Below are 15,959 nucleotides of genomic sequence, written 5' to 3'. Positions count from 1 at the left end.
TGTGAAGAATAAAAATTACTTGCTACTTTTAATTTGTTTAGGACATTGTGTTATTTTTATCACTTTTTAGCATCCTTCTTCTTAAGATGTTTATTTCTTCTCATTTAATTTGCACTGTTTGTTCTTGGTGCCATATGTTGGCTGTTTTTTTATGGTTTTGATCAGATATGACCCAAGTTCCTTTTTTGTAAATCTCAGAAAATTCCCAAATGTTTTAAATGGGGTCACTCTTTGGTCTTGTATCACAAATCTCTGTGAAATGCGTCTCAGTTTGTGCAGTAGCTGTTGTTTAGTTGCAGTTAATCTGATCTGTGGAGTCTTCAGTGTGCTGGCCAATCATCTGACTGTGCTGTTGTGACAGAAATGGGCCACGCACTAAGAGATATTGTATATAAAACTTGTTTCTACATTTTTTTCTGGATCTCTATCTCTTTCTCTCTCTCTCTCTGTTGTGTCCTCTCTGAATCAGCTTCATTGATTCACATACTTGCTCATTCTGTCCGCCGACCTTGTCTGACACATTAGTGTAACATTATCTTGCATTGTCTAGAGCCCTCCTGTCTCACATCAGACTAATCAATGCACTGGTTGTGTGTGTGTGTGTGTGTAATAACCACACATGGCATATCAGATCCTTTCCCTCTGCTTCTGCTGTTTCTTGTACAACTCCCATGCTGTCTGTTTTTTGTATTCAGCTTTTTGTAATGTGTCCCCAACATATTCAGCAATTCTAAACTTGCATACAAACACATGCTCTTGCAACACATACAAACACACTCAGTACCTTCTAATGAAGGACCCTTCGAATGCCATCAGGAAGCCTGTTGGATTTCCTGGACCAAATGAGATGCCAGGGAGACAGATGGACATGAGAGAGGCCCAATCAGATCCCACACTCGGATCAAAGTAGGAGTTTATTCTGCTGCATGATGGATTCACACATTTTGATCCCACCCTTGTCCCAAGCCTTGACCCCTTTACCCTGGCACATCTTGCCTCCAAAGACATATCCCTAATAAGGATTACCCCACTTCACCTCTGATAGATGTTTGATGGTTATTATCAAAGATTATTCCTTTATAGAGCAATGATTTAATTGATTAAGTTACAGATCAGCTGATGTCAGTCATCATGTTTGTCATGTCATGAGACCTAACATGAAATTTCAGTCTAAGACATTATAAAATCAAAGGTATTATAATAATGTTAATATACACTGAACAAAATTATAAACGCAACACTTTTGTTTTTGCCCCCATTTGTCATGAGCTGAACTCAAAAATCTAAGACTTTTTTTATGTACACAAAAGGCCTATTTCTCTCAAATATTGTTCACAAATCTGTCTAAATCGGTGTTAGTGAGCACTTCTCCTTTGCCGAGATAATCCATCCACCTCACAGGTGTGGCATATCAAGATGCTGATTAGACAGCATGATTATTGCACTGGTGTGCCTTAGGCCGGCCACAATAAAAGGCCACTCTAAAATGTGCATTGCTGTGTTTTATCACACAGCACAATGCCACAGATGTCGCAAGTTTTGAGGGAGCGTGCAATTGACATGCTGACTGCAGGAATGTCCACCAGAGCTGTTGCCCGTGAATTGAATGTTCATTTCTCTACCATAAGCCATCTCCAAAGGCGTTTCAGAGAATTTGGCAGTACATCCAACCGGCCTCACAACCGCAGACCACGTGTAACCACACCAACCCAGGACCTCCACATCCAGCATCTTCACCTCCAAGATCGTCTGAGATCAGCCACCCGGACAGCTGCTGCAACAATCGGTTTGCATAACCAAAGAATTTCTGCACAAACTGTAAGAAACCATCTCAGGGAAGCTCTTCTGCATGCTCGTCGTCCTCATCGGGGTCTCGACCTGACTGCAGTTCGCCGTAGTAACCGACTTTAGATACTGACTGGTTTTCGGAACCCCCCCGGACCTCCCAATACAGTAAAACTGCACATTTTAGAGTGGCCTTTTATTGTGGCCAGCCTAAGGCACACCTCTGCAATAATCATATTGTCTAATCAGCATCTTGATATGCCACACCTGTGAGGTGGATGGATTATCTCGGCAAAGGAGAAATGCTCACTAACACCGATTTAGACAGATTTGTGAACAATGTTTGAGAGAAATAGGCCTTTTGTGTACATAGAAAAGGTCTTAGATCTTTGAGTTCAGCTCATGAAAAATGGGGGCAAAAACAAAAGTGTTGCGTTTTATAATTTTGTTCAGTGTATTAAGGTTAAAGTGACTTTATTAAATATTTTCCTGGGTTTAGCATGGATGCGCTTGCATGTCCTGTTGCATGGCATGATGGCAGTATATGAGAGCTTGTTTGACACTTCAATGTAAAGTGTTGACTATTTTCACAAATAACTAAACATGTATTAATAAGTCAGTCTGACTGATTTGTGCATTTTAGTTGGTTGTATAAATATATTAAGCTGGTGAAGTGTGCAGATTTTTTATTTTATTTTAAAACAAATACTGACTTGAGACCACACATAAACTAGTTCTACCCAGATGTTCATCGTGGAATAACAAAAATAGTATTTGGTCGTTGTTTTCCCGATCTTCTCAGGTGTTTGTTTTGGAGATGGTCACCTGTATGAATCCTACTTTTGAGTGTACAAATCTATTTTCTATGAGGGGGAATGAAAACATGCCAAACAAATGTCCAGCACTCTTTTCAGTCTAGTTTATAGCAACAATGATTATTTGCTTTCAGAGGTAATGCCACATGCAGCTCTCCTGTGCATATCTTATGTGAAACGGGTAAAAAAAAAAGCACAAGGAAAAGAACACCAAAACAATGTAACTTGCTGTACTCAAAGAAATAGAAGAGCATTCATATATGAGCACAGATATACATTGCCGTGTTGACACGCCTGTCTGCACATCATGAGCAGGTTCTATGAATCACTGCTGCTTTCTAAGCTTCACCTTGTGAAGTTTGAACAGTAACGATTCTGGTTGATTCTAGTAACATCCTCCGTGCCAATGGTTGCCAGCACCATCTGGGCCGGCGTCGCGCACACACACACTCCCACACCGTCTTTCCCGCATCCTGGACCAGCCCCAGAATTTTAGCAGATGTCCCGGGTGCTCCACTGTCAGTCTCCATAGTAACATCTTGGGGTTTTTTTCTGCCTTTCCTCTCCATTTCCCCTTTCTCCCTCTTTCTGCAGTGCCAAGAGGAGGAAGATGGCTGATAAGATCCTTCCACAAAGGGTGAGTAAGAGATCTGAGCCCTTTCATTGGTTTAGCTGGGTTTTTTTGTGTGCAAATGTGCACGGATGAAAATGCACGGGTGTGTATGTACGTTACGGTAGACAGAGATGTTTTGGAGGGCTTTTGCCTTCAGTAATTGTCACCTCAACCAGACAATGCAGATATTGTCTGCACTGACAACAGGTCATTTAAAAAAAAACTATTGTATATTGTAAAGTATCTAGATTTTTTTCTACATAATATCTGTTCTAGTTAATGTCAGCTTCCAATTGTGTATTATATTCTGAGATATTCTAATATTACAATATATAATCTAAAATATAAGACATGATGACGGCTGAGACATGGTGATGGCTGTTGCTGTCAATCAATTTTTTATAATTTAATAGGGTTTAAACATTGTATATGAATAGTTCTGTTCTTAGTTTTTTATAGTCACTGTGTCACTATGAGTTGGTTGTGTTAGATAAGATAAGCAGCATTATGTGTGTGCTATCAGGCCTTATAGATAGATACAACTCCAGTGGAGACGCCAGATGCATTAGTCATTGACGAAACACTCAGACTATTGTACACAGAACAAGGGAAATAACTAGGATAGTTTGGATTTCCTTACCAGTGCTCCACCCTTTTTCAGATTCGTGAGCTTGTTCCGGAGTCACAGGCGTATATGGATCTGTTGGCATTCGAGCGCAAATTAGACCAGACCATAATGCGCAAACGGGTGGACATCCAAGAGGCACTTAAGAGACCCATGAAGGTATTTCTCATCCTCATAGTCCATATATTCTTTTTCATTTAATTTCCTGAACAGACTGTTTTATTAAACCAATTTTAAAAGTATATATGCGTTTGCACTTATACTTTTGTTAACCTATATCAGACAATTTCAAGCAGGCATAAGGAACCTTGGAACAAGCATTTTCACCTGCAGTCTAGTCGTCTCTTATTGAACCATTTGACACCAAACAACTTAAATGAGCATAAAATGAGGCTGGTGCCATTATTCTGAGTGTTTAGCTTCTCATATTTTACCACTTATCTGCTTAAAAGCATTTTTCCAACATAATGACTGTGTTTTTTGTAATGCCTCTTTGTGAGCATACAGGAGTAATATATGGAAGCCCGTTTCCGCCACTAAATAAAAAATAAAACAAGGTAATTGCGACTTTTTATCTCGCAATTCTGACTTTTTTTCTCGGAAATGCCCGTTTATATCTCGCAATTCTGACTTTATAACTCACAATTCTGAGAAAAAAAAGTCATAATTGCGACTTTATATCTCGCAATTCGGACTTTATAACTCGCAATTCTGAGATAAAAAGTCGCAATTACCTTGTTTTATTTTTTATTCAGTGGTGGAAACTGGCTTCCATACTAATATCATCTTGAGGATTGAATAAAGATAAATATTCAGATTAACAAATTTTTTCCTATTTGAAGCAAAAGCGAAAACTGCGTCTCTACATCTCCAACACGTTTAACCCTGCCAAGCCTGATGCAGAGGACTCTGAAGGAAGCATTGCATGCTGGGAGCTACGTGTGGAGGGCAAACTGCTGGATGATGTGAGTCAGTTGTACTTAAATCAATAATTGCACAACACAGATATTTTAAATCCTTTACTTTGAAACCCAGACGTGTTGGTTGACTTTTGTATGACTTTTGTATCACAAATAACTGTCTGCAATGTTTGATCATGCGTTTTTTGTTTCTGACATCATACCTTGTGAATGGCAGCTATGTGCATTTTGAATTAGTGAGGTTAAATTTACTCTCCCAGGCTCCACGTCTTGACCACAGACATGTGCCTCACTTACCAGTGAGATCACTTCCCAGCCTCCATCCATACATACGTGCCAGAAAGTTCTGTGGGTCCCTTGACTTGGACTGTTTTTCCTTACTCTACTCTTTTGATAGTTGTGTGCCATGCACCCTTTTAACCAACAATGCGTATCTTAAAGGAATATTCTCGGTTAGTTACATCTGTAACTCTGTCGAATGCCTTTGTGGCATGCTTTTATTTTCAAAAGGAAAATTCAGCCTAAAAAGAATGCACTTAATGGCAGTCTAGCAGGCAAGTGTACATCACCCAGAATAAATGTTCAAAATAGGCAGCGATCATTATATTATTGAAGTGCATAAGCATAAAACATGAATATTATACATGCGTTACACTGGTTTGAAAGAATCATTTACCTTCTCAGTCGAAAGAATCATTCAAACCTTCCCATTTTGAAAGAATCATTTACCTTCCCACCCTGTTCCTTTTGCATGGTGTCACTGTGATATACCAGGAAGGGACGTGATATAACTATTCATGAAGTGCTGTTTATATGCAGCAGACTCCACCTACAGGAATTACATTAGTAACGAATAACCAGAAGTTACCATAAAATGTTTCCTCTTTAAAATGAAGGTTAAGATTACTTGCCTGCTGTCTGTAATTCGGTATCGCAGAATTATATTTTATATTTGACTTCGATCTTAAATCTGTTTAGTGGTTTCCATCAATAAGATTAAATAGAAGTTAAAGCTGAGGCTCATTGCATGTTTGTTTTCGCTCGAGCATGTTCCCTTCATCTCGAGCCACAAAGGCACTGGAGCATGGCTAAACATGCAAAAACGTTTTGTTTAGTTTTTTTTACTTTGTGATCTGAAACACCTGCTAATGTACCGGTTTGATTCATGTGATTGCAGCTGAAGCATCATGGGGACGAAATTCTTAAGAGTTTATGCAGTGCAGCATTAAATCCAGCCTCTTGGGTCAGTCTCTAACCAAGACCCGTTTAGCTAGTACACTTGAGGCATGTTTTTCCATGCCCAAAGAAATGAAACTAGTACTTATTGATGATGGCTTGAAAGGCTCATGCCGCCTCTGGGCTGAATGGAATGTTGTCATGCTCGGCAAATCATCCACCAGTATGCCACATTTGCAATGAACATTTAGCCCCTTCTCTTCTATGGAAAGTCTACCAGGAAAGTTTATGATGTGGTGTAAAGTTCTTGCTTTCCAACAACGACTTCATCCTTGAAACTGGATAGTTTGCTCAGTGGCACAGTCTGAAAACAGTATTCATGCTTTCTTGCACAGCCGGGAAAGATGAAGAGGAAGTTCTCCTCATTCTTCAAGAGTCTGGTGATTGAGCTTGACAAAGACCTTTACGGCCCTGATAACCATTTGGTTGAGGTTGGTGTTTGATTTCCTGCTTATCACTCTAAATAACAGTGAAACAATTTTTTTCAAACCATAAATTCTTAAAACCAAGAACCAGAACCACAATAAATATCTTATATTTTAACTGCATTTATGGCACGGCAGTAACTGTGTTTCTTTTCTTTTTAAGTGCGAGCATGCTGATTTCTTTTTTCTTTTTTTTCTGCAGTGGCATCGTACCCCAACCACTCAGGAGACAGACGGTTTCCAGGTGAAGAGGCCTGGAGATGTGAACGTGCGCTGCACCCTGCTGTTAATGCTGGATTACCAGGTGAAGGCAACAAAATGCATCCAGTAATGTTTACTTGTATGTTTACTGTTCGAAGAACTGCAACATGGTGCAAAATGCGATTGTATAATTTCACCATGTCAAATTTGAAAGCATTTTTTCTTGGTCATGTGTGATTTTCGGTTTCATTATTAATTTCTGTCAGACCTTGAAGCCTTGCGTTTCATTGAAGTAATGGGTGACTATCACATATATGAGTATATTAGAACCGAACTCTGTGAGTAGCAGGTCTACTTATTAATTATTTTGTGATGCTTTACTTTGTGACAGTCAAAATAGATAAATATTTTTCTGCTGTGCCTACTTTGTTAGATTAGAAGTTAATGAAACTTATTAATGTATTAAATTATTAATAGTTAATTAAATGTAGGCATGGGTCAGTACTCCGAAATGTAGATGGAACACACTAAAAAGTAACTGAAAAGCATTATTTATCTGAGAGCTTTGTTCTGAGTGCAGCCGCCTCAGTTTAAACTGGATCCGCGTCTGGCTCGTCTGCTGGGAATACACACACAGACTCGCTCCAGTATCATCCAGGCTCTCTGGCAGTATGTCAAAACCAACAAACTGCAGGACTCACATGACAAGGAGTACATCAACTGTGACAAGTACTTCCAACAGGTACACTTGATTGGAATCATTGATTAACATTCATCACAATCTGTAATTAATGAATGAATCAGCCTCACTTAAACCCCTATAATGTATTTGATATTTAAAATAACACTTCTGTTCATAGTTCATAGCAACACATGGTGGAATTATTATCTGAAGCCAGGATACTGTATTTCAATCTAGAGCTTTTTTTGTTTCTCCTCTCACAGATCTTTGACGGTCCACGTCTGAAGTTCTCTGAAATTCCACAGCGCCTCACCAACCTTTTGCTCCCCCCCGACCCTATTGTCATCAATCACATCATTAGGTTTGGATGTCTGATTATGTGGTCAAATGTGTCAGATTTATTGCAGATACTGTAGTGTTCTTCATCTTATACACTGCTGGTCAAATGTTTAGGGTCAGTAATTTTTATTCAGCTAGGACACATCATATTGATCAAAACAGTAAAGATCTTAATAATCTTGCAAAATATTTCTATTACAAATCTATTACTATAACAGTTATTTTGAACTTTCTACTCATCAAAGAATCCTGAAAAAATGAGCACCATATCAGCATATTAGAATGACACTTAAAACAGGAGTAATGGCTGCTGAAAATTCAGCTTTATCATAACATGAATAAATTAAATCAAATATATTCAAATAGAAAACAGTTATATGAATAACATTTCACAATATATTTTTCTTTTACTATATTTTTTATCAAATAAATGCAGCCTTTGAGAGCATAAGAGACTTCTTCGCAAAAACATGACCCCAAACTCTTGAACAGTATTATTTTAATTCAGCCTCATCACATCTCTGTCGATATGTATATAATCCAAAACAGGAGTATTATGGTTCAGTTGTTGATTGTGCCTTATGCTTTGTCTTCTCTATATAACATGAATTCTCATTGAGGTTATTTTTGTGCAGCGTCGACGCTAATGATCAGAAAAAGACGGCATGCTATGACATTGATGTAGAGGTGGAAGATCCCCTTAAAGCACAAATGAGCAGCTTCTTGCTCTCCACAGCCAATCAGCAAGAGATTGCCTCTCTGGACAACAAGGTTAGAGCACGTCTCCCACATCAGTGTGGGCACAGCGGAGCAGATGATTGAACTTCTAGACATTTTGTTCTGAATTATAGGGTCTCTGATTTCGACTCGTATTATTACAGTTAAGCTGACAGCAGGATAATAATCAGGATTGAACAACTTCTGCAGTGCCATCATGTCTGTGAATACACCCTTGATTGTTCAGTTTGGTTCTAAATGCTCTGCAGATCCACGAGACTATTGAGTCCATCAATCAGCTGAAGATCCAGAGAGATTTCATGCTCAGCTTCTCCAGAGATCCCAAAGGCTACATCCAGGACTGGCTCAAATCCCAGAGCAGAGATCTGAAGGTCTGCAACAACAGTCATTCTTCTACACATGACTCTTGACATTTATATAATGTATATTTTTGAAAATGAAGTGTGTTTTTCTGTTACAGTACTTTCTCATATTTCAGTTTAATGTGCTGAGACAGATATATGTTTAAGCCAGCTGAAGGCTGAAGTCCCAAAAAGTGTAAACAAAACATTGCTCGGATTGTTTGAGTGGTCCGATATGTCAACTTCTGGCTCAACCAATGGCATGAGTTTAGGGCGGGACTACCTGTTTGGAACAGGTCAGAAGGGGCATAGGAGTGTTTGGTAAACCTGTTTGGAAATTAAGTTTGCTGTTCTGTTCTGTTGCTGCTGTTACTGATACAGTTATTACACACTTTGAACCAAATTTATAAAGGTTTCAACAAGGTATTTGCTTCATATTCAGTAGTTTCCACTAGTAAAATCTGAAACTTCAACAGCTCTCATACACTGCCATTCAAAATCGTGGGTTAAGGTCATTCATTTTGGGCTCAAGATTTTATTTTTCATAAGAAATGTATACTTTTATTTAGCAAGGATGCAACACATTAATTAAAAGTGAGAATAAAGACTTGCATATTAAAAAACATTTTAACAATTACATTACAGAATCCTGAAAAAATGGTATCATGGTTTTCACAAAAATATTAGGCAGCACAACTGTTTTCAACATTGATGATAATAAGAAATATTTCTTGAGTACCATGATTTCTGAAGGACTGGAGTAAACTTCAGCTTTGCTATCACAGGAATAAATTAAAATTAATGAACAAAATAATCAATTAATGAATTAAAATATATTTAAATGGTAAGGAGTTCTTTTAAATTGTAATAATATTACTAGGTTTTTATCAAATATATGCAGCCTTGGTGAGCATAAGAAACTGAAAATTCAGCTTTGCATCACAGGAATAAATAGCATTTTAAAATGTATGAAAACAGAAAACATTAAAAGCTATTTTAATTGTATATTGTAATATTTATGATCATATTTCTCAGTATTTTACTCTATTTTTGATAAAGAGCGTAAGAGACTTCCTTTAAAGCAGCTCTATGTAACTTTTGGCGCTCTAGCGGTTAATAAACAGAACTTGCACACATCCCGCGGAAGAACATTCCAACCGGAGCTACGTCTCTAAGTTTATGTCTATGGCGATTCACGCAGGTATGTGTTACTCCGCAGCGGTGACGACCCGACCAGGCTACAATAGTCCAAATATAAGTACTTATAAGTGTACCGTAGTGATTCGGAATAAGACAAAAACACGGTTTGGAAGATGAATTGAGATGATGTACTCGCTCATTATATACATTTTGAACACAGAAAAAAGTTACATAGTGCTGCTTTAAAACCTTAATTTATGTGATTTGTTTCTCTGCAGATATGCAGATATTAAAGACTTAATGTCCTGCATCATGTTTGTCCTGATGTTGTCCCACATTTCTAACTGGTAACACATTTTGATCGTTTGTAGCTGATGACAGATGTTGTTGGGAACCCAGAGGAAGAGAGGAGAGCAGAGTTTTATCATCAGCCTTGGTCTCAGGAGGCTGTTAGCCGTTACTTCTACTGCAAGGTAAGAATAGCAAAACATAGTGTGAACCTCCTCGGTGTCCTCACTGCACTGGACAAAAACTGATTGGCTCTTTGTCTTTCCACTTTCTAAAGATTCAGCAGAGGAGGCAGGAGCTGGAGCAGGCCTTGGCCTTGAGGAACACCTAGAACTCACACCGACCACATTCAGAAAACATGGCTCATTTGTGACAACACTGCCTCCTCATGGAGATCCCTGCATTCTTTTACGCAGTGTATGGGGGTTTGTGTGCGTGTCCAGTTATCGTTGTTGTCACTGTGACCTACAATCCACCATAATGGACCAATCACACCCTGTTACTCCTGCAGCCCCATTGTATAGTATGTGCATTTCAACCAATTCAGCCATTCCTGGTTGAAATCATCTCACAATGCACTATTTGGATTTCTGGGTTTGAATACCAATCACATCCACCAACATTTTGAACTTGATGACATCAGAGCCGGCTCAGTCTCCTAGACTGGATCCAACGTTGATTCAGTTGTGATTCAGCCTTTCTTCCTGTCAGTCATCAATTCCTGGCATTCACACACATTTTCCCTATGATGAACGTGTGTTTGGACACCGGTATTGATGATGTGTCTAATTTAGTCCACACTTGTTCCAGTTTTGTTTTGGGGTATTGATCAAAAAGGTAATTTTGTATGTCTGTCAGTGTTGGGAATCAGTGGAGCTACAATAATCGTCTCCATTATTAACACTTTTATTCAGAAGTGCATTTATGAAGTACTTTGAGGGAGGCAGCTTAAAAAGGAGAATCATTCAGTATTAACTGAGCTGGTGGCTTACTGGGTATGTCACTCTCTACTGTCTGTCCCTGCCACAATAATGACATTTAGCTGCGTTTTAAGTAAATAGTGTACTGATTGAAGGAGGTTTTAAAGTATTTAAAAGCTATTCTGACATATAAAGACAAAACAGTAACTACACCCACACTCAAGTGTTTGAGTTTTTTTTAACGTTTTGATAAATTTTCACACTTTTTTTTTTATTATTGAATTCTGTGTAGTTGCTGCGTTTTGCCTTTGTAGGACAGTACTGACATAGTCATTAGTCCACAGTTTTTGAGAAGTTTTCACATATACAAAGAAAATGGGCCATACCAGCATGCTGGTATAATGTAATCCGCTTATGTCATGGCTTATCAAATACCGTGTCTGGGTCCAAGCCTCCATTTCAAATAAGAATACAATCTCAGTTGCCGTTTATGAGCACTGGACGTTAATGGTACACCTTTAAGCTAAGCTTCCAGTGTACACTACAATCTGGGCTCACGGTGTCCTAGTCACCAAAATTTTAACCAGTCAGAAAAGATGAATCACTGTCTAGTTAACTGAGATTTCAGTATGAACTTAAAGGTTAGGATCATGATTTTTTTTAGTAGTACTATAGCGCACCGCAAGTGTATATTAGCACCATTTGTTGTTTGTTTTTGGGATCTGAGTAACGTCAGACTAGAAAGATCATCAGCCAGCTAGATAAAAGTGAATATTCTGTAAAATCTTGTCTTTTCACAGACATTTCTTTATGCTTCACCAAAACACCTTTTTTGTGCACCTGGCATTACCATGTTCTTGTAGAAGTTCCTTTGAATCCTGAATTATTTTTTATCCATTTCAATAGTGTTGTTTAAAATAACATACTATGGGCATTTGTGTATGTCACTAATGTCTAGGGATTTTATAGCATTAGTGTTGTTTAATGTTTTACCAAAGGTGTAATTTACTTTTTAAAAAGACAGTGTACAGACTTTGACTAGATGAAGGACTTTTTAAAAGATGAAGGATACATTTTTAGAGAATACACATTTCAAATTCTCATTTCTCCATAGCTGTGAAAACAGTGCTTTTAAAAATGACTTTGACTCATATTCTTTGCACTAAATCATGGATCATAACTGAGCGCTCTGAACGCTTTCCATGCTAATTATACGTCACCTAAACAAAAAAGTCGAGAAATTAAATATGAACTCGGGAATAAATGTCACATGACTTCTCATTGGTTCTGGGTTTTGATCGTGAACCCTTTGCTGCTGCTTTACTGTCGGCTGTAGGAGGGTTTGTGTTCTTGCAGTTTGCCTGTGATCCTCACGCATCTTCTCGTGAGGAAAAAGGAACTCTGGTGACCTGTGTGTTGTCCCTCAGAGTGTTTTTTCAGACCTATGCATGCTGCATGGACACATTTTTATACTTTCATACAAGGACATGAGAAACCTTCTGACTGCTTGGGACTTGGATCAGAAGAGCACTGAGTTTCTTTAGTTAGTGACCCTCTGTGTCTGGGTCACAGCCTCTACATACAGTACCAACATGTACAGCAGGGGCCATTTTAGGTCATATTATTTTTTGTTTTGTCTTTTAAAAAGACTTTGCAATTTAATATGGATAAGAGAAGCACACCAATGATTTTTACAGAGCCTGTTGGGCAACAACAGCACCTCCCATCGATTCTTGTGGGTACTACATGTATAGTCAGCCATTTTGAACATTATAAACTTGAAGTATAACATCTAACTGTGTTGCTGTGTTAGTGGCTGAACAAGGTTTTCTGTTCTCATGTGTAAAGTAACCTCTTCTCTTAAGCCACCAACTGTGCTTTACCTGACCATCATGTGGTCACGGGTTCAATGTTACCATCTCTCTTGCTTATAGTCGTAGTGTGGATCATGCTGCCCTCCAGTGCTTCTGTAAGGGAAAATATCTAGTAAGTTTTAATGATCCACTATGTATTTTTTTCTCTCTCTCACAGTCTGTATATGTTTGCTTTCTCATCTTGTTCCACTGTTCAGCTAGAGAGATCAAAACTACAGACATACATGTGTAGCATAGTGAGGATGTAAATAAACAAGCGCTTGCCAAAGTTTGTGAATGGAACACCATACTGAAAGTGTGTTGAGAGTTTATTCTGGTGATGTGAATTAGTGGTTCTCAACCAACGAGTCAGGGCCCACTAGGGGACCAAATTAAGTTATATCGAATTACTTAAATTATTATTTTAACAAATCTTTAAAAACTGCAACCAAAAAAAAAAAACAGAGGTACACGTCTCCTTAGATAGTAGGGCTTTGAATATTTTCTTGGACAAAGGGGGCTTTGAATCAAAATGGTTGAGAAGCACTGCATTTGTGTAAAATTCAGGGGGGGAATCACACAATCAAATGAAGTTACACGTGCTTTGATAACACAATTGTGATAGTTAATTATAATAGACTCATCTCTGAAAACAATTATTTTTGTGGTGATACAGCAGGGAGTATTAATTTAATTATTAGTGATTTATCCAGTATTTGTTTTCCTTTTCTTAACTCTTAACACATGATAAAGGTGTCATTATGCTAATGAGGAAAGTGGTGTTTGTATTCAGTAGCTGGCCACACCCTCCACTTTAAAGGGGTCATATGATGCGATTTCAATTTTTCCTTGAGAAGTTTTCACATATACAAAGAAAATGGGCCATACCAGCATGCTGGTATAATGTAATCCGCTTATGTCATGGCTTATCAAATACCGTGTCTGGGTCCAAGCCTCCATTTCAAATAAGAATACAATCTCAGCTGCCGTTTATGAGCACTGGACGTTAATGGTCCCCCACATATCTACCTCACTATGTGGGAAGATTTGCATAACGCTGCCCAAATGTTCACGCAAAGAAAGAAGGCGTAACTTTTATTCTCGCTGTAGTATCGTTGCTGCCGCCATGTTGTGAAGGCACTGTGTGTTTCATTGTGAAAGCGAAACTACTTTGTTTGGTCTTCCAAAAGAGGACGATATCCACTTCGTCATGCCTGGAGCTGATCCGTGCTGGTCGCTGAGGAAATACTTCAACTTCGCGCTAGGGCTGTGCAATATATCGAAATATCGCAAATGTACATATCGCAATATGCATATCATTACAGCTTGCAATATTTGGGGCCATGAACAAAAGACAAAGAGAAAATCACTCACTCTTACCTAAACTTTTGTAGCTTAAATAAGAATCCGTGCGTATTGAATTCAAAGAGTAAATACTACGCAGTGTATTATTTTTCCTTTTTATTATTCAGTTCCTAAACTCATGTTAAAATGATTACACTAATGTTCAAATTACATTTTTATGTAATGCTTGAGTAAAACACTACCGTTCACTTTCAGAAGTTGTTGTAGGGGTGCTTTCTTATTAGAATCAGAATCAGAATGAGATTTATTCACCACTTAAGTGTGAGCAAACACAAGGAATTTGTTGTGGTTTTACAGGAACTGTTGATACATACATACATACATACATACAAATAACCATATATATATGACACATGATAGTTATAGAAGGTCACAGAACTGACTCCGCAACAGTAAAACGGTTTCATCTGAGCATGTGGCACTTTAAGCATTATGGTATCGCATATCGAATATTGCATTATTTAATGAGTTATCGTATATTGCATTTTTCTTCCCTACTTCGCGCTGTGGATCGCCGGATCGGCTTTCACCGTGGACGAAGTCCAGCCCGGGGTCGCCACATGTGGTTGCCGCAAGCCCGCCGGCCGCTCTTTCGTCGAATCCGCCGGCCACGGCTCACTCTAGCCCGCCGTGTGTGACGCTGTGTTTCGTTGTGAAAGTGAATCTACTTTGTTTGGCCTTCCAAAAAAGTGCACCACTAGAAATCAGTGGTTAAGTTGTATTTACAACACTGTTCCAGAACAGTTCAACCCAAATATTCAGATGTGTGCAGCACATTTTATTTAGACTGTTTCCTGATCCTGGTAGAGTAGACTATAATGCTGTCATATTTAAAGAATTTGCCACTGATTATTCAAATGCGAGTTTTGAGCAGTGTAGAGTAGTGCTTGTTGTTTGTCGCTTCTCCGATCACAAATGCAGTCATGGTTTTGTTTACGCGGCGCGATGCAACACGTAAAAAGACAGTATAAGTCATTATAATCCGTAATTATGTCACCACTGGATGCAACAAATGCCTCGTTTTTAATGGGTTGTAATGTTTTTGTCTCGTCGCTCTGGCCGGACATGGCATCACAGTAGGTGGCTGAGGGCGTCCCTCTGTTCTCTGAAATGCATGAAAATAGCAGAGCGGAGAAAGACTTCCATACATACAGTGGGATTGAGAATGTACTGTATTAACCTATGCTCCCTGTGGAAGAAGACGAAAGGCACCATTTCACGTCAATGTCTCAGGCCCCTCTAAACATTACGGTGTGTATTGAATTTCATCTGTCATCAGCTAAAAATCAGCTGAAAAAGTGGAGGAGACTGAAAATGTTCAGACTGTGGTGAACCAGACCCAGCTAGTTAAGTAAAACGTGTTTATTTCCTCCAGTCTGTTTTTCAAGAGTATAGGCACTCTTTGTACAACAATCTCTAAAGGTCTCTTCTCAAGTCTGGTCCGCAGGTGCCTATATTTAAATATGGAATGTCACTTTTAGTTATATGTGAACCAATGGTGTTCAGTGTCACTGATGTCAAACCAGAGACCACACAAGTAAGCAAAAACATGGATTTTGTAAGCAGGAATTAACCCTTTAACCAGTGTTGCTTAGTTCTATGCACTTCAAGATACTTGATACTATATATAAATATAAAAGTGGGTGCATCATAGTAATGATTCATAATCAGGT

General features: G+C 38.6%; 1 protein-coding gene across 2 annotated transcripts in view; it reads left to right on the top strand.

Moving 5' to 3' along the window:
- Nucleotides 1-13,210, top strand: part of smarcd3b (SWI/SNF related BAF chromatin remodeling complex subunit D3b) — a 40,456-nt gene extending 27,246 nt beyond the window's left edge. For both annotated transcript variants that reach the window (XM_016280026.1, XM_016280025.1), the window contains exons 3-13: nucleotides 3,195-3,237; nucleotides 3,875-3,997; nucleotides 4,681-4,803; nucleotides 6,330-6,425; nucleotides 6,622-6,723; nucleotides 7,201-7,362; nucleotides 7,566-7,663; nucleotides 8,277-8,412; nucleotides 8,628-8,750; nucleotides 10,232-10,333; nucleotides 10,426-13,210. In XM_016280026.1, the coding sequence (XP_016135512.1) occupies nucleotides 3,195-3,237; nucleotides 3,875-3,997; nucleotides 4,681-4,803; nucleotides 6,330-6,425; nucleotides 6,622-6,723; nucleotides 7,201-7,362; nucleotides 7,566-7,663; nucleotides 8,277-8,412; nucleotides 8,628-8,750; nucleotides 10,232-10,333; nucleotides 10,426-10,479 (1,162 nt within the window). In that variant the 3' untranslated portion in view covers nucleotides 10,480-13,210. The remainder of the gene's footprint in view (nucleotides 1-3,194; nucleotides 3,238-3,874; nucleotides 3,998-4,680; nucleotides 4,804-6,329; nucleotides 6,426-6,621; nucleotides 6,724-7,200; nucleotides 7,363-7,565; nucleotides 7,664-8,276; nucleotides 8,413-8,627; nucleotides 8,751-10,231; nucleotides 10,334-10,425) is intronic.
- The last annotated feature ends 2,749 nt before the right edge of the window (nucleotides 13,211-15,959 follow it).

Source organism: Sinocyclocheilus grahami, unplaced genomic scaffold (assembly GCF_001515645.1).
Source record: "Sinocyclocheilus grahami isolate Dianchi unplaced genomic scaffold, SAMN03320097.WGS_v1.1 scaffold136.1, whole genome shotgun sequence".
Lineage (NCBI taxonomy): Eukaryota > Metazoa > Chordata > Actinopteri > Cypriniformes > Cyprinidae > Sinocyclocheilus > Sinocyclocheilus grahami.
This window is presented reverse-complemented; position numbering and strand designations above follow the sequence as displayed.